The following is a 22660-nucleotide window of genomic DNA, read 5'->3' on the forward strand; positions in this document are numbered from 1 at the left end:
AGATCTGCTTTCGGCCACCAATCCTGGCCATTGGCCCATAGTAGTTGAGGTCATGAAGAAAGGGAGCATGAGAGCGGGTGCGGCAGGAAGCAGGATGAATACAACAGCAGGGTGACCCAGGATGGGATGTGGGTGTAAGGTGTGGGGCGAGAGTCTTGTTAACGCCTGCCGTGGGCTGCTATGGAAGGTTCAAGGCGATTGTGCGTACCCCATGTGATTGTCACAGCGTACGAAGATATCGCTGTTCTTGCACAAGCAAGTGGCTCGGTCGTTTGCTTTCAGAAAGCTTCAAACTTATGAACATCAAACAAAAGGAGTGGGAAGCAGCCACCATGAAGGAGAAAAAGCAATGATGTAGTACACATGTGGGAGGGGGTGCCACTGAGCCGGTTTGAACAATTTGGAGAGCGCTCAGTTGAGGCGTTTAGTGTTTACCTTAGCGTTGACGTCGTCCCGGGCGAGCCTTCCAAGCATCAGGTGTCAAGAGGAAGATATTATTGACGATCAGCAATGCCCGCCAATTGACATCAATGCTGTGAAAGCTGGTGCGGCTGCCACAGGAGCAAGTGCAGTCCAGGTTAACAATGAGGAAACATATGTGGGGCGGACTGGGTATGCGTTATTGCTTCCAGGAGTTGTGCTACATGAGTGGTGTGCTTGTTTGTGGTGCGCGCATATGCAAAGAAGAGTCTAAAGTCACTGAAGAGCAAGGAAGAGAGACTTGGTTTCGGGCCCGGGTCATAACGCCGCAGGTCAGTTTTGGCGGTGGGCCACCAGGAAGAAGAGCGGTTTGGGGTCAAGGCATGAGCATGTGCTCCAAAGCAATCGCGGCAAAAGGTGCAGGGGCGGCAGGTGGCCAGGAGTGGCATGCGCACAGGTTGTGATAATGGCGCCTTGGGCAGGTGTTGTGGTGGCAGGTCATCGCATGTGCGGCAGAAGGGTATGGTCAAGCATGGTCAAGCAAGTTGTGCTTGAATCTCACGCACGGTGCATGAGCGGCTCCGCCGAATCTGATCGTATGTTGGTGTGTCCAAAGGATTGTGCGTCGAAGGCGGCGAACATGGGTGGGATTATGTTTGACAGGTCAAGATGGGGCGGTGTGATGGCACGGGGAAGCCAATATGATGTGATGTTTCGTGTTCGTGTGGGGAGTGTGCAGGTGAGACGAGGTGGGATCAATCAAGTGCACACACGAGAGGATCCTACCTGTTCTCACAGACACATCGACCGACTCGCACTGGCACAAGGGTGCCGATCATTCATGTTCTGCCAGAATGTGCAGCCGCGCCCCGCCCCTCTTTACCAAGAACAAAAGGGCGAAAGAGTGTTGACGGGCGGGGCGAGGGGGAGGGGCAGAAGGAGAGTGTGCGAGAAACGGGTGGAGAAAGCAAAGAACATGAGCTCGAGTGTCCACAGGAAGGAAGCAAGGCAGACGACCAGAGAGAGAAAATAAGATGAGAGACAAAGTCAATGAGACAAAGACAGAGAGAGAGAAGAGAGGGAGAGATTGAGAGAATTTGAGAGAGGGTTTGAGAGAATTTGAGAGAGATTGAGAGAGATTGAGAGAGATTGAGAGAGACAGAGAGAGACAGAGAGAGACAGAGAGACAGAGAGAGACAGAGACAGAGAGAGAGAGAGAGACAGAGGTTGAGAGAGACAGAGAGGGACAGAGAGGGACAGAGAGGGACAGAGAGGGACGGAGACAGAGAGAGGCAGAGAGACAGAGGGACCAGCTTCCAGTCAATCTGCACAAAACGAACAAATTGCAGCATCAACCGGCGACAGTTCATAGGAACAGCTTAGCGAGTGGCAACAAAAACATGCGTGTGGGATACTCGAATCGAAGTTTCAGGTGGGGTACGCAACATGACGTTTGACAGCAGGTCACACTTCTTGATGAGAGGCAGAGGTTTCTCGATGGCAGGAGAAACCGAAACGACCGCGCGTTCGCGGGTTGGGAGTTTGCTGGCACTGTGCAGCTCTCGTTCAGCAACAGTAGCAGTGCGCTTACTCACGCAGCTAGAGGTGTGCTTCACACCCAAAAACCTCTGTGCCGCGTGGCATCGTACTCAGCGTCTTGCTTGACATCGGACACCTGTCTATCGAGATCGAGGACGTGGACGTGTTGGGAGAGGGCAAGGCGAGGGTGGAGAAGCAAAGGGCGGCCGCGACAGCAGGTGGCCAGGCTAGTAGGGTTGGGTGACTGGGGTGGAGCTTGATTTTTTTCATTTTTTTATCACAATGAGCATGTGGAGCAACCTTTTTTGAGGAAGCATCCAATCGGTTCGTGACCCGTTTCAATATAAGAAGGTTGCAGGTTTCGCGCCGGCTTTGATGTGTTTATCGACGTCCGCTTACATGATGTCGGGCGCGATGCTTCGCGGGCCCGTTTGTGCAATTGGAGAGAGGGCCAAAGAAAGGCCGACCAAGGCTTGCCCGTCCCTTTTATGTCGCTAAATTTACACGAATTGTTGTTGTGATTTTGTTTCCTGGACACGCGATGCGGGCGTTCGCGTTCTTGGACCTTGACCTATGCACACACTGTATTCAAGATAACGGCTGTAATCTCTTCGGGGGTGGGGGAGGAAACACAGGAACCTGCCCGCCCATTCGCCAAAAGGGTTTCAAAGGGGGCGTCGCGTTTTGCTGCAACCGTGACCCCCTTTTGCTGCAACCGTCACAAAGTTTGCGAGAGAGAGATTGCAGAGTGTGTGTGTTTGAGAGAGTTTGGGAGAGAGAGTGAGAGAGAGAAAGAGAGACAGAGAGAGACAGAGAGAGACAGAGAGAGCGAGAGAGAGAGAGCGAGAGAGAGTGCAAGAGAGAGAGACAGAGAGAGAGAGAGAGAGAGAGAGACACGCGCTTCGTTTGTTCGCGCCGACAGCAAGACAAGAAAATTAAATTTTGTCCTCGTTGGCATCATGACGAACCATTGTGAACCAAGCCGATAACGTTATGCCGATTGTGCTGATGTTCTGGATTGGTGATGAACACATCGCGATTTCTGCAATCCCACGATGGGGCGGTGCACGTGGCTTCAACAGCTGTTGGACAAAGCTGTTCCACCAAGTCGCCTTTTGTCAGATAAAATAGTGACTGACAATGACACACGGTAGCACCATGTCAGAATTCATTGTCAGGCAGTTTACAGCTGATGATCAAAAAAATTCAAACAAGGTCGGTTTACTGGCAGTCAGTGCCGGCGGGGCGCCGTTGAATGGGAAAGGGCTGTGACGCCACGACACGACACCGTGCGTTGTACAGGGTGTACAGAAGGCAAAAGCATGAGAATGAGAAACGTATCTGACGCGTTTCCATCTCTCATCCTGTTCTGTTTGGCTTCAGGCTCAACTGTTCATCATGACGGACAAGCGCGCTCTGTACGCTGTCAGCGGGGAATGCCCGATTGTTTGCCTTGACTGCGCCGAGGTGAGCTGGGCACCCTCGGGCATGTGACTGGCGCAACCAGGTGCAATAACTTGATCCATGATCTGTACCGCCTAGCCCTTTGCGCTCTTGTCGGACCAGGAGAAGCGCTACGCCCATCACATTGCTCGAGCCTCTTTCGAGGGCAGCAAGATATGCCTGCTCCAGGTAGAGAGCTCACGCCCCCTTACCTAGCCCAGACCGATGCTACCGTGCGCTTGCTCATCACCCCCACCGTTGATGTCAGACCTCGCTGGAAAGCGCCCCCGAGGCCCAGGTTTTGCTTGGGGCCTTTCATGGTACGCTCCCTCGCGCCCACCGTACTCTTCACGGCTCATCATCAGCCCCCCTGGGCCACCGGCGCTCCCTCCCTGACACATGCTGGCCGCATCCATGCAGACCAGGACTTGGACGATCTACAGGCCCGTTGTGTGCAGGCTGGCTTGAGCTCGGACGACTATACAGTGAGCTAATACCGCTTCTTTGTCCTCCACAGAGCCGTACACACTCACATGTAGAGGCTATCCTCCCAGACGACTACGCAGCTGCGCTTTGCTCCAAATGCCTTGATCCATGCCCTGCCTACTCATGCCGCCGACAAATCCACCTAGGCCTTTGTTCGATACGTGGCTGCCTTTTTCAGCAACCTGGGCAACTACCGCAGCTTTGGCGACACGAAAATGCTACCCGCCATCCCCGAAGCCACCTTCACCCGCATTCTCCAGGTTTGAAGCTCACCTCGACATGTGCGGGATGATAAAGAGGTGTCGTCTCGGGTGCCAGGGGCAATGTGCCTTCTACCCAGGACCCGCGGCATGCGAGGCGCGCGGTCTTGACCTGCTCATTGCCTCCCCGCACCAAGTCTTACCTTCCCCCCCCTGCGTTGCTGCGTTTGGCTCATCTTCGCTAGCTCTGCAAAGGCTGGAACGAGCAATTGGCTGCCGTTTGGGCCAAAATTGCCAGTCGAGTGTTTGACGACGCCGACGACGCCCTTTCTTTGGCCTTTGCGCCTCAGGGCAAAACGACCTATTACACGGCTGGAATGACCGAAGCGGAGGCTAAGGAGGTGCGCTTGCATCGGCCAGTTGGGCATGGCCACGAGCTCGTCCGAGTTGACAAAGCTCAGGCCCCTAAAGCAAGCCTCAACATATTCCGATTCTCCTACAGGTACAAGCCGTGGCCGACGCCAGTGGTGTCTCATCCTACAATGCTCGTGTGAGCAAGCGCGCCAACGATCAGGGCCAGGTTTGCTTTATCGTCATACACTGCCCTGCACTTGCGCTCCGACTGCTTTGTCGCCGTGCTGAGCCCCTTGATGTTTTGCCAGATGTACTACACAGTGCACTTGGCCTCGGCTGAGGCTGGCGAGCCACGCATTCTGCGCCCTGCTACTGGTTGGTGCATGCCCTTTTGAATGTGCACCAAGCCCGGCTCTGATCGAGTGCATGCCGATCCACCTTTTTTTTTCTTGTTTTCTTTTCATGCCCTTGCTTGTTGCTTCTGGTACACGAGTGTAGAGGGTCAGGCTGAGATTCGGGTCGAAACCGGCGATTTTGCTCCCATCATGGCACGCGTCGTTTCCCACCTCAAGTCGGCCTGCATCTTTGCCGCCAACGACACTCAGCGTCAGATGTTGCAGTACTACATCGAAAGGTGAGGAAACAACCCGGTGCTGCACTGTCTTTCATGTCAGCTAGGCCTCCGACTGGCCCATCCGGTACTGACACTGCCGTGTACCCGCAAATTCCATGCATTAGCTTCCGCACAGGCGACGTGGAAGCTCACAAAGAGGGCAGCCGCCACTGGGTCAAGGACAAGGTACGGCAGACTCTGAAACAACACATTGCCACGCATGTGTGTACAAAGCGTGGTTCGCCGCCAGGTTGTGACGGTGCCCATCTTCGCGCCATAGGGTCCGGCTGTCGAATCGTACATTGGCTTTATCGAGACGTACCGCGATCCTCTTGGCTCCAAAGCAGAATGGTTCGTCCCTCGGTCCTGCAGACGGGCCCATGCAAGACGACCGTCAAACGATGCGAGGCAGCGGTGTCTGCCCCTCCGCTTACCCGATGGTCCTTGACTATGCTTAGGGAGGGCTTTGCCGCCATTGTGAACCGAGATGTGAGCAAAAAATTCATCAAACTGGTGGAGATGGCCGAGCAACTCTTGCCTGAGCTGCCATGGCCAGAATCCTTTGAAAAGGACCGCTTCCTGCGCCCAGATTTCACTTCATTGGAGGTGCTTGCTTTTGGCTCGAGTGGCGTGCCGGCTGGGATCAACATTCCCAACTACGATGACGTCCGCCAAAACGATGGTTTGTGCGCCTGCTCGTTGTACTTTTCGCGCTCCCACCTCTTCAGAATGGTCTTTGAGCTCATCTCACAAGTGCGGCGGCTGGTGTGTCCTTGGTTTAGGTTTCAAGAATGTATCGTTGGGCAACATGCTGCGAGCGTCCTACGCCGTGGGCGCGGATGAACGTACCACCTTTCTGGCGGACAGCGATCAGGTTTGCCAACTCCGTGACGTTGCACAAAGTCGTGACGGTCAGCCGCATCGCTTGTACAGGTATGCTCATTTCGACTGTGTGTATACGCGTTGGACGCAGGCTTTGTACAAGGCGATGGTGACCAAAGCATTTGACGTTCAGGTAAGGATGAACAACCAGGCCAGGGGAGTGGGATGATGCTTGCCGATGTAGGCGGTGTCATTCTCAACAAATCTTTTTCTGGTACGGGTGTGCGCGTGCATGTGTGTGATCATCACCTATGAATGCAAACCATGCATGCACTTGGGCTTCTTATGGATCGGCTAGGTTGGCCTGCACGAGCTGCTGGGTACGTGTCGCAGAGTTGATCACTTGCAAAACACATTGCGTTGACATATCCGGTTTCAAGCGGTGCATTCGGGGTCCTGCGACTCATGGTGGCTCGCCAATCCGTGATAGGCCACGGAAGCGGCAAGTTGTTTGTAAAGAAGAGTGATGGAACCTTCAATTTCGACGTGGATGCTGTCAAAAACCCGCTGACGGGCAATCTGGTACGCCAAAACGCCGGCTAGCTGAGACATAACAACCCTCCCCTCCACGAGAGAGAAAAAAAAAAGAAATTTCTGGCGCTGGGCTTATTCTCTGGTTGAGCAGATTGACTCGTACTATCTACCGGGCGAAACGTGGGATTCCAAGTTTCCCGGCATCGGGTCGGCCTACGAGGAGTGCCGTGCTGAGTGCGTGGGCATTTTCCTGGCGGTACAGCCACGTGTTCATGAGATCTTTGAGCTGGATGCAACTATCGCACCCGACGTAAGTCTGGAGCAGGGCTGATGCTTTTTCAGTTTGGAGTGGCGCTGCGTCCACTTGAATGAGGCCAACCGAACGCTTTGGTGGTGGGTGCTGGATTACTGCTCATGGCTCTTGTACTCGGCTGATGCGCAGATGTGGTACATCAACTGGCTGGATATGGCCCGCAAGGGCTTGTTGGCTCTGCAGTACTTCACCCCCGGCAAGGGGTTGTCGGGTTGGGGCCAAGCGCACATGATGGCCCGCTACGTGATTATGAATGTGCGTTTCAAGCGGGCGGGCTACGGCGCTTGTGGCTGCTCAGACGGGGTTGCTTGATTTGGATTTGTTGGTGCAGGTGATGCTGGAAGCCGGTGAGGACTTTTTGAAAATCGTGCGAGGCGACCCTGACCAAAGCACAGGACAAGGCACCTACGTGGCACTGGACCGCACCAAGGTTTGACCCGCTGCTTAAGAAGGTGGGCTCAGATGCGGGCAGGCTGATGCTGACTTGTGGTGTTTGCGCTCGACGTGGGCACAGATCATGACGGTTGGCTTGACGGCCGTGGGAGCCTTCTTGCAAAAATTGCAAGTTTACAAGAGCACGGGCGGTGTGTAGTGCTGACGAGTTTTCGATGGGGGCCCTGGAAGATCACAAGACTGAGACGGGATGCTTATGGGTGGGCTTGATTATGTCTCAGATTTCGAGGGCGGCCGTGCGCTTTTTGCCAAGTACGCCACGGTGACAGAGGCGCACCTGGAGCTGCGGGATGAGGTGCGTTGGGTGGAAGAGAACGGCGCACACAATAAGAATGTTAATGTCATTGACAACCATCTCTCAAAAGCCGAGCAGGGCACACCCGCCTCTGAAACCTTTGTTGCCGACTGCCTTTGTCATGATATGCTTGTCGCTTGGCATGGCTGTGTGCATGATGCAGGTGATTGCCAACCGCAAGCCTCGCAAGTTGGTCGTACAGCACAACACGGCGCTCACGGATGCCAGCGTGACTATCCAATCTTATCCCGCCACCTGCGAGGTGCGTGCACTTGCCGGCGCTTGTTGGCACTCGGACGATTTGTGGGTAGCACTTGTTTTGACCAAAGTGGTGGGTGGTGTCGTTGTGTTACAGGGGTTGATTGCTTCTGTCTGCGACCGATACGGCACCACATTTGACGAGGACCTGCATCGGGTCTGGGAGGCCCAATTCGCCTCGGAACTTGAAGCCTAAGCAAAATTTTCCCCGGCAACCTCCGGCAACCTCTGGCAACCGAGCCCATCACGTTCACTTCATTCGCCTGCTGTAAAATTTATGACCGTTACAAATAATTTTCCTGAATATGATTTTATTCATAATTTTCAGCTCTGATCTATACAAAAAGATTTCCCACCATAATTCAAATCCCCGGGCCAAATTGAAAGCTCGGCGGGGTTTGTTGTAGCTACCGGAGAGGGGCTGTGGGGACGAATAGAAACCCTGCCATAGCTAGCAATCAATCAGTCACCTGTCGAATCTCCCGGTCACTCAGTAGGGGAGGCATGCAATCCGTGCATGTCACAACAGATCAATAATGGAAGTGACGCCAATCTGGGATGTGACACTGATTTGATGCGTACCGGGTTCGACCTGATACGAATTCACAAACGGCAGTCGCCGCTCTCACCTTACGCCTTGACAATTTACAAGCACAAGCGAGACGCCCTCCCTCTTCCTACCCCATCCCCTCCCTGAAAAAAAAGCAAACACACAGAGACCTGCCCCAACACGAAAGAACAGATCTCGACGACAGCACGAGCGAACATCAAAGAGAGAAACAGAGAGAGAGAGTGTGTGTGTGTGATATTTTCTTTTTGCCAAATTTTGGTTCAACCGTCAAACCCAAAGTGCGCCCTTTCCTCCTCCTCCCTTCCTCCTTCTCCCTTCCTCCTCGTCCTTGCTTGCACCCTCCCTCTCCTCCCCCCGCAAACACATACGTGCGTGCGTTCATACGCAAGCTGCTCGTCTTGGTGTGGATGTGCAGGACAAAGACGGGGGGTGAATCTCGTGTGTGACGGGTCCTGACTGATTTTTGCACAGCCGGAATATTTGCTCCTTTGCTGCCCACACACACACACACAGACACACGTTTGGGTGGCCCTTGCCGGGTTGTGCCCGCTGCCTCTTTGACGACTCGATCCATCCACATCCACTTCTTCCCCTCCCCCACCCCACCCTTGAGCGTCACACCATCTGACTTTCCACCTCTGCCCTTCTCGTCTCGGGCCGATCACAAAAACAACCAAAAAACCGGACCAAACCGGATCTGTTCTGCGCTTTCCAAGCGCTGTGACCTCCCACCCTTCCTGTAAACCGTCCGCCCCATCCTGTCATTGCGGCTGTGTTCGGTTTTTCTGCCCCAGTCCCCTTCAACCGCACCACCGTACCTTCATCTCCACTTTGGACCTGCTCGGCGTCGGCCTGGCCATCAACTGTGTGCGCCCACGTCGATTGCGCGCGCGTGCTCCCTGCTCCTTTTCCTTCCCAGGATTGAAGAGCAGTCCCAGCTTTCAGCTGCACCCGCCCGCCTGCCATCGGAATCGCCGAGCACCTGTCACCCGCGCCTCTTGCAGGCGTTTATTGACTGGCTGCTCGTTGAACGTGCCCGCGTGCATCTTTTCCTCGTCCCATTTTTCTTGGTCTCAGGGACCACATCAGTAGTCTCGTTGCCCGTCGTCCCGCAGTTTTCCCCAAGACAGTCGGATCGGCACGATGGAATCACCCGCAACTCCATTCAAGGCGCCCCGCTCCCGCCTGCGCAATCTTGAACACACCGCCCCCTTATTCGGTGTGGCCCGTGATAGCCATGACAATGGCCCTCTGGGCTTCCCCTCAGCGCTCGAGGCCGATTCAGATGACGGCGACGTCTTTGGCCGCTCACCACCCCACTTCGCTGGTAACGCTGACATGGACATGGACTGGGACGATGGCATGGCCACGCCCTCCCCCGAACCCTTGAAACACTTTGATTCTCTGCGCTCGCCCCAGGCCCTGCGCTCGCCCCTGGCACAGCTCAACCCACCACACCAACTCACCCCGTCCGACATCAACTCGCCCATCCCCTTTTGCCGCGCCAGCTCGAAGATTCGACTTGCCCCAAATCCAGCCACCCCACGCTCGCTCCTGCAGAGCTTTCGCTCCCAAGCCCAAATCGGTGAGCCGGTGCAAAAGACCAAGCCCCCGGTCATTTTGGCGGGCAGCCGCCACCGCCAACGCCACCAATTGGCGACTGCCAACACCACCGACGAAGAGGACGAGTACGAACTTAACGAATTTGACAGCTCTGCCGACAGCATCAGCCTCTCCGTCCATGACACGGACTCCGACGCGGATGACGTCTTCCTTCGCCCTCGCTCCGCGCGCCGCCCCCGCAACGCAATCCCCCACCACCTTCGCAGCCAGGGCTTGCAGACCCGCAGCCTACCTGCCTCCCGACCATCGAGCGCGCAGGCCAACGTCAATCCTTTTAAGCGCTTCCAAAGTCAAAGCTCCAGCGAACAGGACGGTCAAGGCAAACGTTCCGTCATTGAGCGATCGACTGACTACCCCCTCCCAACCAAGGTAGCCCATATCCTCATTCTCACGTACCGCCCCAATTGCTTTTTCATCTTGCCACTGTACCTCTTGTGCCCAAGGCTAACGTCCGGTCCACATTCGTGTCATGTTCACAGAGTGGTCGTTTTCAAACCCAGCAAAATATCTCACGCTTTGCCGAGGAGTTTTTGCAAAAGGCTGTCTTGGGCAATGGTGAATTCGGCACCGTGCTCAAATGTGTCAACAAGCTAGGTACGTCGCCCGAGTGTACTTTCTGTGCTTGTTGACCTGTTGGCCTGGCTGCTTTTAGCCACGCCACAGCTACCAGCATGCCTTGCATGTTATTCTCATGTGCATGGGGATCAAAACATGTGTTCCTACACGGTAGATGGTATCGTGTACGCCATCAAGCGCAGCAAGCACAAGATCAGCAGCATGGGTGATGAGTACGTGGTCAACCCCCTTATTGCTCAATGATGTTTGCAATTCTGCAGCATTGTGCTTGTGCCCACATCTCATTCCGTGACTTTGCCGTCGGCATCTCGACAGGCAAGCCCTGTTGCGCGAGGTCTATGCACATGCCGTTATTCAGGACCAGATGCACATTGTGCGCTACCACTCGGCCTGGGAAGAAGACGATCACATGCTGATTCAGAACGAGTATTGTGATCAGGGTAGCTTCAATGCCGTCATTGCCCAACATCGCGCGGTCAATGCCCGAATGAAGCAGGAAGACCTCTGCAAAATGCTCCGACACATTGTACGTGTTTCTTTCCATGGTTCCGTGTTGTCGTTCTGCGTCGCCTGCAAGGCTCGCATGTTACAGATTTGGCGTCCTTGTTGAACTCATTCCCATCTTGTGTCATGCTCATCCCTGGCGGCTTCCTCTCCATCATTGCTAGAGTCGGGGGCTGCAATCCCTGCATCGCAGTAAGCTCGTTCACTTGGATGTCAAGCCCGCCAATATTTTTCTCAAAGTGGATGAGAGCGCTTTCCCTGAAGGCCAGCGCCCTAATCTCAAGACACCCATGGGCTTGGTACGATTGAATCGAATTGGCGACCAGCGTGCAACCAGCGTGCAACCATTGTGCAACTCCCCCTCATCTGTCTCATGCTTTTTTCTCGGCGCTTGATTTGCCCTGTTTGACCTTAGCCCATTTTAACACACACCATCTTCAAGCTGGGTGATTTGGGCATGGTCACCCGAGTGTCGGATCCTCACGTTGAAGAAGGCGACTGCCGCTACTTGGCGCCGGTACGTCCATCTCCCCTTGTGTCTCTTAGTCCAATTTTTTATTTCTTTACATTTGTTTTATCATACTTTGATAACTCTGCTGTTCTGATCGCCGCTGACTGGTTTGGGTTGCTTGACGATGTGTTTTTGGTTGGTGCGTGGTGCAGGAATTGCTGCAGGATGATCATCGTGACCTGTACAAGGCCGACGTCTTTTCTCTGGGCGTCTCAGCCTATGAAGCCGCGACGGGTTTTGAGCTGGAGAACAATGGACCTCAATGGCAGCATCTGCGGTCGGGACGAGTCGAGCCCGTGCCTCACCTGTCGGCACAGCTCAACGAGCTACTGTGGGCCATGCTCAACCCAGACCCAGCTGCGCGACCCACCATCACGATGGTTCTCCAGCACCCTGCCCTCTTGCAGGAGGAAGGATTGGAGACGGACACGGCCCGTCTACAGGCAGAGCTCCGGGCTGAACGCTCGCGTAATCAGCTGATGCAGCAGTAAGTTTGAGATGCGGCATTCAAAGCTCGACGTCCCGTTTGTGTTTGTGCTCCTCCCGCTCAATTTCTGCAATCTCCGTGGTGTTTGTAGGGCCTTGGAGCATTTGAAGAAAGGCTCGCGCACGGCAGATCGAATGCAACGCAAGGCCTCCTGCTCGTTCTGACCTCAGCGTGCTCTTGAGGAATGTGGGGATTGGATGAAACTGAGATTGACCCTTCATCCTTTTTGACTTCGTTCTTTTTCTTTTAATTTTTGAGGGCGAAGGGGGGTTTATTTTGGGTTTGGTAGTTCCGACGCGTTTAGTAATAATATTGCAAGCCTGCTTTTTTTGGGTGTGTGTTTGAGTGAGCTGATTGAGTGCGTGCGCGTGTGTGCAGACGAGCGCTTGGTTGATTTGAGGGTTTTAATTTTTGTACATGTGGTTTGTTTGAGGCGAGAGTGTAGAAAAAGGTCAAGTCTCCTCGATGCGAGGGCTTGAGCATGAGTGGAGCCTTCAGTGCGTCTTTGCCCTGAGATGGTTGTTGTTGTTGTTGTTAGCCGATCGATAGTCAAGAAGACCAGAGACAGATTGTATGTTTCATCGTTCAACTTGTGTGCGTGCGTGTGTATGAACGGAAGACTTGTTTGTGAAACGCCGCCGTGATGGTGGTTTGAAAGACACCTTTGTAAATTCACGTATGCTATGATTGACAAAACAAACCGCGCGGGCACGACAGCACATTTTGGTCTCACCAAGTGTCAGCTGGCAACAGGCCCCCATGGCCTCGGTCCAGCAGAGACGAGAAATAGAGCTTTTGAGCGAAGCGAGACGGGGTTTAAAAGAGTAGAGAACGAAAAGATTCAAAGACGATGGAGGAGCAGAGATGGAGACAAGCAGAGCACGGCTCTCATGAGATCTCGATCCATAACAACAAAACACACTTTTATCTCCCTTGCATGGTTGGGACTCTTGGTCCAACCGATTGCACCATGTGCGGCAAATGAATGTTGCGCCTTGGCTTATGGGTTGACATTTTGGGAGTGCTTGAAGCTCAATATAGTTCAGGCCGATGTGAATGTGGTGGGAGCTAGTGGGTTAAAGTACACGGGCCAAAGGCATGAGCTTTGGGCTGGCAGGCTGGACAGGCGAGCAGGCGCAGACGTGTCGATGCGAGATCACAAACAAACCTCCCAGGGTGGTGCCACCGGGGCGGGCAAAAGGTTGGCGCTCATCGATGGCGCGGATAGTCTCAGCCCACACGATGCGTTGGTCACGAGTATTGCGAGCCATGACGATGGCACCCTTGTCCTTGTCTTCCAACAGCAAAAAGGCGGGTGAGCAGAACAATCCTTGATGCAAAGCTTGTTCGACTCGAGCAAGCCAGGCTGAGCTCACCTTCACGGATAACCTCGGCACCATGAGCGCGCAGCTCGTTGATGGTGCGGGTCTTCATTTTGCGCGCACGCTTGTTGGAAGTGCGCGCGTGGCTTTTGGGGTTGCTGCGGTTTTGCTGGGCCAGCGTTGCATCGTTCGGCTGGACCAAGCACGTCGTCATGTGCAAAACAGAAAATGAGGATGACGGCACAGAAAAGGCGCGGGAAAACTTGCACAGTGAGGGCAGCGTGCCAGGATAAAGACATACCTCGGCCTTGGCCTTGGCAGCCTGCTGTTGGCGCTTCATGACACGGGTGCGCTGACGACGCTCCTGGCGGACTTGCTCCGACTTTTTCTTGCTGCCGAGGTTGAAGGCCCCCATGCCGACGGTCTGTTGCATTGACAAATGATGGATGATGAATCGACCACGTTGAGCATATTCGAGAGCTCACGCGCTATCCTTGCCCACTTATCCACAAGTCACGACACGCACCTATTCAGAGAGATAAAGAGCGAAGAGAGAGGAGAGGAGAGGCGAGGCGAGGAGGAGGGAAGAGGACGATCCGACCCCACAGCCCAGACAGATGAGCACACGTCGCAGCTTCAGCTTGAAAAGAGAACAAGTGACCAAACGACCGCGTGCTCGCTCTCTCGCTCTCTCGCTCTCTCTCTCTCTGAAGCTGCGACAACTTTGTCCGGTTTTATCTCTCTCGCTGCGCAAACGTGGGTAGGAAGGAGTGAGAAGAAGTTATGTATTCAGCGGTAAGAATTATACACTAAAAGTATGATGTGGCGAAACCAGTGAGATTTTCAAGCTAAAACGCCTTGGAAGGCCGGGCTGTAGTATTTAAGAGCCGAGGGGTGTTTTCACGATGTGGATGAAGCGGTTCTGTTTGTTGTTTCAGTGCTGGCAAGTTCACAGAAGTAAAACTTTTGGCTATCAACATGGATTTGCGAAAGCAGTGAGCTGTCCATCTCCTCTCTCTGCTGGAATGGAATGTTGTGTTGTTACTGGTGCTGGGAGGAGGGAGAGGCGGGGAGCTCCTTCGCAAATGGCGGCCATGACTGTTTCGGTTTCGGTATCAATTGGCAGAGTGGCCATGGGCGAGAAGAATCCATCTCTGTGGAAAAAACAAAAGTAAGAAGAGCTGATGAAAATCGTGCCAAGGGGGCTCAAATGGGATTCACAGCCACACAGAGTGAGTGGCCAAGTAACGGCTTGTCGGACGCGAGCAGGATGCACGCGTCAATCACGCTAAAAACTAAAAAAAGAAAAGAAAAAGAGTCATGTCATGTCAAAAGCAAAACTGGCTCTCAGTGTGTGCCTTCAGAAGCCGCAGCAAAGGGACCGGAATCCAGAGGCCACAGAGCACAGCAAACAAACCCTTTCAAAACAAAAACAAAGCTGAAGTATCAGTTAAAACGCCAATGCCACATACCGCCAGCAAGGCAGGGTGGTGACCACGGCTTCAAACACATGCATGCCCTTACAAACCACGGGCAAGATAAAAAGATAATGGAGACAGGGCAATCAAGACACGGGCTCAAATAGAACACACACAAGCTGAAGAGCAGCAAGCGCTCAACATCAGAACAACGGACATGGCATGCGCCAGATGGATGGCCATCAAGTCAAAAGCTTGACCATGATTTGGTTCAGGGTAGCGTTTCCAGATCAGCCTGCGCCTTGCGGCCGAGCTTGGGAAGCGACAGCTTGCGTCGTTGGTTATTCGCACCCGAGAGGTCCCGACTCAAGGAGGCCTTGGCCTTCTCCTCCGATCCCGGGGCCACGTTGGCCTCCTCCTCATCATCGAGCATCGAGTAGAGCTGGTCCATGGTCTTGGGATCATTCAGCAGCGCCGACGAGGACGCCGCATTCACATCCTCACCCTGTGCCATCGCCATTGTCAAGCAGCTTCTCCTTCTGACCCGAGTTCCAAACACCACAATGCGTCTTGCGACCCAAACGGCTCTTTGACGCGATGCGCGCGCCACAAAAAAAACTCTGCTGCCTCCGCGAGAACAATGAACAAAGTCAGAGGTACGAGCCACACGCAGCAAATTGCTAGAGACAGGGGGTGAAAGATATGGAAAACCAGAGATTGTGTGCGTCGTGTGTTGTGGAGACAGGGAGAAACAGACGGGAAACCAGAGAGACACGCTGACCAAGGGGACTTTAGAGAGAGCTACCCCAGCTCATCACTCAAAGAGAGCATACCCTCACGTACGAACAAAGCAACATTGTTTTAGCATGTGACCACAACACAAAGCGGAATGTCAGATTCAAAAGTCAGACAAAAAGTGGAGCAAATGGAGCAAATGGAGCAAATCAAGCAGTCGAAATGTCAGATTATTGTGGCCGCGGACGAGCGCGACGAGAACCGGGACGAGAACACGGGCTCGACCCCTCCTGGGAGGTGAGCGCGCCTCAGCCTCAGCCTCAGCCTCAGCCTCAGCCTCAGCCTCAGCCATGTGTTTCTGGCTGTTGCCGCTGGGATGATGGACTGCCTGGGACACGGCGTTGTGGGCTTTTTTTTTTTTTTTTCCTTTCTTGTTTTCCTTCTTTTGCCGCACCTGGCTTTCCTGCTCTTTCTGCTTGTGTTCATCCACCGTGGTGCCCGTGCTCGTCCGCAACATAGCCAGGCCAACTTGACACCATGGCAGCGACGACCTCAGACTTGCCACAGCCACCGCTGGCAGAGGCGGATGCTACGGATATCATGGATCTTCTCCGGCGAGCTACTGCAGGTCCGCGAGCCGCATCGCGCTGAATTTGCTGATGTTGCCCGGATCAACCTCGTCATTTGGAGTCCCGCCACCTTGCCTGCCCTTGGATAGACATGACCACTGACGAGCTGCTAACCAGCGACAACTTCACTTTTTACAAAGCTTTGACCTCGGTCGAGCTTGGCGACCCCCGTACCGATGCCGGCTGCAGCCAGCTTCTTCCCGAAAATGAGTGCAGCATCTCCCTCGAGGACGCACTATCGGTTTGTTTCCCAATCCAACACAAGGGTTGAACTGTCTGTGCGCTTCCCCTTTCCCGCCTGGCCGCGCCAGGGCCTCTCGCGTCTCTGCTCCTTCACTGCAACATTTGGCCATTTGACCTCCCAACTGGCTCCGACTGCCTCTTTCTTTTTTCCTGCGTGCGGACTGGCTTCCTTAGGCTGGCCTTCCCGTTGGAGAGTTCACTCCGCGTCAATACACCTACATCGCAGCGCGAATCCTTCAAGCCTATCTGGCTTGGCTCCGAGGTGCTCCCGTTGATTCCTGGCACGAACGACCAGCTCTGTCGCAATCCTCTTCCTCCTCAACCACGTTTGCCGGTTTTCAACACCCATAGGCAATGCCCTACCCGTCACCATCATGAACTGCATGTACCTCGTCAATGCTTCGTGTCTCGAGGATCGCTCGATGAAGGTGGGTCGGCGCCCAACCTGCCTTGAACCCGATTATCTCGCTAAGAATCTGGCCTAGTTTGACAACACCAACTCGATCGTACATTCCACAGCTCCTCTGCAGTGCTGCCGTTCGGCTTGTCATGCTGACCGTCGAGACTGTAAGCTTGTCTTCCCTGGCGGTTCCAATTGTAACGGCAGCGCGTGCGCTTTCAATACGTCATCGTCGTCGTTGTCGTTATATTCTTCATCGTGGTCATCACCATCTCAAGCGCGATTGTGAACCTTGCGTCACCTGCCCTCAGGCACGCCAGACAGGCATTCACTCGGAGGAAGATTTCAACCCTCAGCTTCATGGGATCAATGCTGCTCACATCAGCAAGAAAACGACTGGTTGGTACTTGACCACACTGCGCCAAAGTACCCACGGCCCATCAGCTTTCCTTCCTCTCTTTATCATCATGCTGCCCGCATGATGCACTTTCTTTAGCTCAATTTCTGCGAGCTTTGGCGAGTCAAACGGACAAAACCTTCCCGACTGATGATTCTTCGGACGGCCGCTTGCTTCTGCTCATGTGAGTGCGCGCAGCTCTTTGAGCTCGTTTGCCCTCTTGGGATGAACCACACCTGCCCGTCTCACGCATCTTGTTGCACGTAGCCTACGCACGCTTGGCTTGCTCTTGGACCTGATGGAAACCATCCATGCACCTGCGGTCTGTTCTTTCACGACACCTCCGTATTCTCACGCTGTTCTACGCGCGCGCTTTCTTCTCCATTGCTTATCAAACTCTGCGTGGGTCCTGTGCTCACCCATGCCCTGCCTTCTCGACCTTTCCTGAATCGTGACTCAGGACCTCAAAGTGCTTGAATCATGCCTGCAAAAGCTGGATGATTTGGTCAAGGAACTCTTGACACTGGCCAATCACCTTGAACATGTGCTACAAGACTCTGGCTTTCAACAAGCTCCCAAAGCCCAGCCATGGCAGGACCATGCTTTTCAGCACCTTCAAGCCAGCGGCCCCACACGCCAGCTCGACTCACTCACGGCAATCCAGGTCTGCAAACGCACCAATCTGACCAGCTGTTACCTCGTGGTTGACCTGCGCCCTGTTCATCCGACTTTGAAACGATTAGGGACTTGAACGTTTACGTAATGACATTGGTGTCATTCGTGACACGGTCGCTCAATTTGAGACTTCAGGCGGTATGTGCTGTCAAATGTGCTCACAAACTGTCACAGTCATGCTCCGCCAGCGCTGCAAACGCATCTCAAATCTGGATTGCTTGGGCCTGCGTTTAGAAACCCTGTCAAATATCATGCTGAGTCTCGAAGGCTTTCGTCAACGCCAGGCCAATTTTTTTGCCCGCATGTTTATCCGGCAAATCGTGCTGCCCAGCGATGAGCGCAAGCTTTTTGGCCGCTTGGACCTCAGTCGTCAGGTAGGCTACTCGATGCGTGGCGGAGACGGACCCAATTCCTTTGGTTTCTCAGCTTGCATCAACGACTCTTCTGTAGGTACACGAAGCCATCGTCAGTTTCAATGGCGCCTGGTGCCTTGTCCATAAGACAGAGTCAGTTGTTGTGTCGCCCTTCCTGGGACATCACCTGTTCCCCCCTTCCCGCTTTTGTCCCACATGTATGCACAACAGATGATGGCTGCCATTTTGAATTCTAAACTGCATGTTGTGGGCGGTATCAATATAGCCTGTCTGAGGAGGCGCAACTGGCCGTTCAAACCTTCTTGGCGGAAGCAGTCGAAACAACCATGGCCAAGATTAACCTCTGCTGCGAAAACGGAGGGCGCCAGCATCGCCGCCTTGCCAAGTAGGTACCTCAGGTTGCCCAGCTGGGCCATCAATTGTCCCCTGGCGGCGGCGACGCCGCTGCCCATGCTGCCCCGAGCGTAAACGGGGCTGACCTCACATACAATCCCTCACGTGCATAGATTCCCTTTTAAGCTGCAAGCTCTGTATGCTCGCGTACGTCCTTTTGCTCTCTTGTGTGATCCCAAGGCTGGGGGCGGCAACAAGGGGCTTTGTGACGCATGCGCCTTGCCCAACTTACCCGTGCTCGTTGCACGACTTGTGCCTCTCCGCAGGCCACCTTGACAGATGCCACCTGCCGGCACCATCAGCCCAGCTCCGTTGATGCCAACCTAGTACGAGCGCATCATTGCTTCGTGTTTCATAGGCGGTGTTCTGCAACAAGTATATGCTCTCACCGCATGCGCCCTCTTCTTTCCCCTTCCCTCAGGTGGATCCGCACGCTTTGTCGGTGTGGGTCGGGTGGCGATCTGCTGTCTGGGGCATTGACTTTTTGCGTGCTGGCCTGCTTCTGAATCTCTATCAGCAACATGAGCTCAAGATGGTCTACTGGTGCGTCCCTGGCTCCAGCGACACGATATGCCCGACGATATGCTCAGCCCTTACTGAGTGTGCTTGTATGTTCTTGGCAATGGCTTTTTAGGTACATGGAGTACATGTCGCGCTGGACCTCGCAATGCTTCAGCAAGGCCTTTCGCAGTCTTCAGGTGCAAGCAGAAGCCAAGGGCAAGGGCAAGAGCAAGAAGAAGCATCAACCCAAGGTGACATGGTTGCTTAAAGCTTTTTGACATGTCCACCTACCTCGGGTCATGGACCCTGGTCCTATCTCACACTCTCTTGTTGTTTGCCCAGGCCGTTTCTCCGACCATGCAATGGCACGTTTATGATTGCATCTTTGGCCTGGCGCGAGCAAGTGTACTCATCCTACACGCCGCGGGCAAGGCTGGACGCTTGCATGCCTTCAACACAGATTTCATTAACGAACAAGTATGACCACTCTCGTGTGGTACATTTGCAGACCCCATTCGGCTCGCGCGAAGCTTATTCTTGTTGTCTCTGCGTGGCTTTGTTTGCATAGTGCCTGTTTTCGCACCGCTTTGCACCCTTTGGTATTTTGGAAATGCCTCCGCCGGGCTACTACACCACATACACGGAGGAGTTGACGGCCATGGACAAGCTTGACGTGCCAGAACTCTTTGATGAAGCGATCAAGACCTATAAGGGTGTGATGGCCTCCATTGATGCCATCTTGGATCAGCAAAAGCCCGATCCCTACCCGACATCTGCTGTGCGTCCCCTGCCTTGCTGTCGCGGCCCGCACGGCTGAGTTGCCAGACATGCTCGTGTCAATTCTCATGGCATGGATGCATGCGCTGGAACGTGCATTGCAAATGCTGCACAAATATAGACGGTACAGCAATGGCTGCAAGTGTGCAAAACAAACATGGTCGTTTGCCAGATTGCCAAGCTCGGGCGCTTTCAGGGTGAAAAGGTGAGAGGCTCGTTTGACTCAGACTTGATTAAAATCTCAAACCAACACCAGATCCCATGGTCGCAACTGCTGCGCCTCGCGCACGTCAACTCAATGATGCCGGCTGTTTTGCATGTACTCCTGCTTGTATTGCACATCCATGTTAGGCTGCTCTGGTTTATGACAACTCGGATTTCCCCATTTTTCGCCTGTAGCGGGGCATCAGCGTGCACCGGCGGCGTCTGTCAGCTCGCGAAGCGTGACATTTGCTACACCAAGGCAATGCATACACCCAGGTTGTGAGAAAAACAAGAACAATATCTGGCCAACCGATGTTGGAGCCGTCCACCTGGTTGACAAAGCATATCCTCCCTCCCTCCCCCTGCTCGGTTTCGGCGCGAAAATTGATGAGAGAAGTCTGCAAAACTCACCGTAGGCCGGTGCAGGATCCAAGGACACGGGTTCTCGAACATGAAAGTGGGGCCGATGTCTGTCCAGGAGGTAGGCACGGTACATCTCCGCTTCATGTGCGGCCGTATCAAAGGCTGCGGCGTGTTTGTTGTCCAGGTGCTTGCGCACAAACTCGGCACCACGAAACTTTTTCTCGCATAGGCGACACTGGCACACGTTATCGTCCAGTAGCGTAAAGGATTGGTCCTTAAGCTTGGCACGAGCCCGCTCAGGGGATTCAGCGCCCAATTCGCTGGCGCGAGTATCCTCCGCAGACTCCAACAAGCTAGTGCGAACCGTCTGGTGCCAGGCTGGCGCATCTGGGCTGGACATTCCGTCCCCGGCTGAGGCCTCATCTGAGGGCTCAGCACAAGGCAGAGGCAGGGTCATGGCCCGCAGGCGATCGCAACGCAGGTGCTCCTCAGAAAAATCAACCTGCCCATACAAGTCGTAGCTGTGCACAAGTCGAAGATAGAGAGCGTAGTGACTCAAGGCATGCGCATGCGCATCATCAATCGGACAGACGGCCCGGTTCCAGGCGCGCTGATCGAGGTGTTGGGCCAGCAAACGTGCCAGCTCAAGGTCGTGTTTGGGCTGCAAAGTGACTGTGCCCTTGCGAATGGGGCGATAGGTGGCATCAGTCTGGCGAAACTCAATGTATCCCGCGCCCGTCACCTCAATCTTGAGATGGGTTGGAACGTCTGGCGCAGCAAAGAATGTGGCCCAAGCCATTCGCTGTTTTGCCCAAATGGAGGGAAGCAAGGAGTGGCTCATTAGGGCGCGCAAGACGAGGAGCAAAGCAAGCTTGGCATATCTCTGTGACCTCGGCCTGGCGCAAGCAAGAAGATTCGACAAACCTTGCGACGGCCGTCCGAAGGCTTGGAGAAGTGAGCTCGGCGAAAGCCAGGAATGCTGCGCAGGGCAGTCAAAATATCGCTCTGGTGCTGCTCATCTGGCACGTAGGGCGAATGCAGTGTGATGGTTTGTGTTGGGTCGATGGGCACGGGCTGCGCGCTTGTGGTAGAAGCGTCATCAGCCGGCACATCAGCCGATGTGTGCTCTGCGACACCTTTGTGGCTTGGGCTTTTGCCTTCGCCTTCGCCTTCCAGCTCGCCTGGCTCCTTAAACTCGGAGGATGCAGCCGTATTGGGTGTCGACGATGCTGGGGTCGCCGGCTGGGCTTCGGACGTGGTTGAAGGGAGAGTTCCGGTATTAGTGGCTGCTGCTCGCCGATCAACTCGGATCTGAAATCGGGCAGCATCCTCACTCGACAGAGGTATGGGTTGTCGAGGCTCTAAAACGAAATTGACGCGCGGATCCCAGAGTAGTGTGCAAGGGCGTGAGTGGGCCCCCAGTCTTGAACCATTCGTGGTGGACGGAAGGCAATGTTGTCGCGCGTACCGTCAGGGTCCAGGTCTAGGCTTTGGTGCAACGTTGACAGGATGGCCATGGCTTCTGCCTCGTGGGCAGTGTCAAGATGAAGGTTGTCCAGTTGGCCCATCTCAAGTGCTTCGCAAAATATTTCGAGACGCTGTTCCCGTCCAGCAGTCACAATGGCTTGGCGCGCTTTGACGGCTCTTGGCGAGTAGATGTCTTGGAGCATCGGCTTATCCTGGGGCATGGCAAGGTCTGATCGTCAGTTCTACTTGTCGCGTCGTCAGCCAGCTGGAGCTGCAAAGAGGACAGCTTGTAGGAGCAGGAGAAGCTGACCTTGAACGCATGAAAGAAGGTTAACAGATCACGCTTCTCAGCCGCACATCGGTAGGCTCGAAAGAGGCCAGGGGCAGCATCAGCATCCAGCCTGGGCGTACCATGTAGCATCACCTTTACGTTATTGGTCCCCAAGAACAGGGCACGGCCAAACGGGAGCATGCAGGAGCAAAAGAGAGAGTAAGGAATTCTGTACGAACCGGTCATCTGTTCGCTGGATGACCCACTGGCGAAAGCTGAGGAGGGCGCCTCGATTGGTATCGTCTCGGTCCGGGCTGCGAGTGCGGCAAAGCGTCGTCTCAGTTAGCTGTCACGTGATGCGCTAGATGTGTGATGAAAAACTGACGGAAACAGCAATAATTTACCGATCACGATCGGCAGTCGCCATGGGCGGGACGTCACGGGTGGGCCGGACGGATGTGATGCCCGGCTCCTGCACCGATGGAGCTG

The 22660-nt window shown here is 54.3% G+C and overlaps 6 protein-coding genes across 6 annotated transcripts; 3 read left to right on the forward strand and 3 right to left on the reverse strand.

The window, feature by feature from the left end:
• Nucleotides 1-1259: 1259 nt before the first annotated feature.
• Nucleotides 1260-2993, reverse strand: MONBRDRAFT_29321 (uncharacterized protein; the record flags this gene model as incomplete). The annotated part of the gene is made up of 3 exons (XM_001749783.1): nt 1260-1745; nt 2599-2859; nt 2928-2993. 3 exons carry the CDS (start codon nt 2991-2993, stop codon nt 1260-1262), a joined length of 813 nt encoding a protein of 270 aa, XP_001749835.1.
• Nucleotides 2994-3117: 124 nt separating this feature from the next.
• On the forward strand, nt 3118-8024 carry MONBRDRAFT_34290 (uncharacterized protein; the record flags this gene model as incomplete). The annotated part of the gene is made up of 24 exons (XM_001749727.1): nt 3118-3174; nt 3343-3426; nt 3502-3591; nt 3671-3722; nt 3823-3887; nt 4035-4148; nt 4334-4489; nt 4591-4668; nt 4751-4817; nt 4941-5076; nt 5181-5241; nt 5336-5406; nt 5514-5737; nt 5838-5929; nt 6029-6070; nt 6236-6257; nt 6368-6459; nt 6563-6721; nt 6854-6979; nt 7056-7154; nt 7239-7308; nt 7399-7472; nt 7636-7734; nt 7828-8024. 24 exons carry the CDS (start codon nt 3118-3120, stop codon nt 7924-7926), a joined length of 2229 nt encoding a protein of 742 aa, XP_001749779.1. The 3' UTR covers nt 7927-8024.
• A 1420-nt stretch (nt 8025-9444) lies between these two features.
• Wee1 (Wee1 kinase) lies at nt 9445-12166 on the forward strand (the record flags this gene model as incomplete). Its single annotated transcript, XM_001749728.1, has 8 exons — nt 9445-10293; nt 10404-10518; nt 10655-10712; nt 10816-11026; nt 11169-11303; nt 11420-11521; nt 11668-12002; nt 12094-12166. The coding sequence occupies 8 exons, from the start codon at nt 9445-9447 to the stop codon at nt 12164-12166; spliced, it is 1878 nt and encodes a 625-aa protein (XP_001749780.1).
• Nucleotides 12167-12575: 409 nt separating this feature from the next.
• MONBRDRAFT_38880 (uncharacterized protein) lies at nt 12576-13947 on the reverse strand. Its single transcript, XM_001749784.1, has 5 exons — nt 13851-13947; nt 13626-13748; nt 13379-13517; nt 13171-13296; nt 12576-13070 (listed from the first exon to the last, which is right to left on the reverse strand). Exons 2-5 carry the CDS (start codon nt 13737-13739, stop codon nt 13045-13047), a joined length of 405 nt encoding a protein of 134 aa, XP_001749836.1. The 5' UTR covers nt 13740-13748; nt 13851-13947; the 3' UTR covers nt 12576-13044.
• A 2067-nt stretch (nt 13948-16014) lies between these two features.
• On the forward strand, nt 16015-19906 carry MONBRDRAFT_29325 (uncharacterized protein; the record flags this gene model as incomplete). The annotated part of the gene is made up of 19 exons (XM_001749729.1): nt 16015-16105; nt 16196-16347; nt 16524-16611; nt 16701-16777; nt 16869-16916; nt 17061-17148; nt 17246-17330; nt 17414-17468; nt 17607-17810; nt 17890-17959; nt 18056-18195; nt 18272-18327; nt 18461-18580; nt 18702-18735; nt 18855-18914; nt 18947-19131; nt 19223-19340; nt 19432-19566; nt 19658-19906. 19 exons carry the CDS (start codon nt 16015-16017, stop codon nt 19904-19906), a joined length of 2055 nt encoding a protein of 684 aa, XP_001749781.1.
• Nucleotides 19907-20272: 366 nt separating this feature from the next.
• On the reverse strand, nt 20273-22121 carry MONBRDRAFT_38881 (uncharacterized protein; the record flags this gene model as incomplete). The annotated part of the gene is made up of 4 exons (XM_001749785.1): nt 20273-20319; nt 20482-21235; nt 21358-21794; nt 21902-22121. The coding sequence occupies 4 exons, from the start codon at nt 22119-22121 to the stop codon at nt 20273-20275; spliced, it is 1458 nt and encodes a 485-aa protein (XP_001749837.1).
• Nucleotides 22122-22660: the final 539 nt, after the last annotated feature.

The sequence above is a fragment of the Monosiga brevicollis genome, genomic scaffold (genome assembly GCF_000002865.3).
Source record: "Monosiga brevicollis MX1 MONBRscaffold_33 genomic scaffold, whole genome shotgun sequence".
Lineage (NCBI taxonomy): Eukaryota > Choanoflagellata > Craspedida > Salpingoecidae > Monosiga > Monosiga brevicollis.

Bases quoted from the DNA above. Each gene is read 5' to 3' on its own strand.
- MONBRDRAFT_38880 (XM_001749784.1), bottom strand. From the start codon at position 13,739: ATGGGGGCCTTCAACCTCGGCAGCAAGAAAAAGTCGGAGCAAGTCCGC. The intron at 13,518-13,625 runs GTATGTCTTTAT...TGCTTGGTCCAG, and splicing joins CTGCCAAGGCCAAGGCCGAG to CCGAACGATGCAACGCTGGC. The intron at 13,071-13,170 runs GTTTGTTTGTGA...TTAACCCACTAG, and splicing joins CGGTGGCACCACCCTGGGAG to CTCCCACCACATTCACATCG.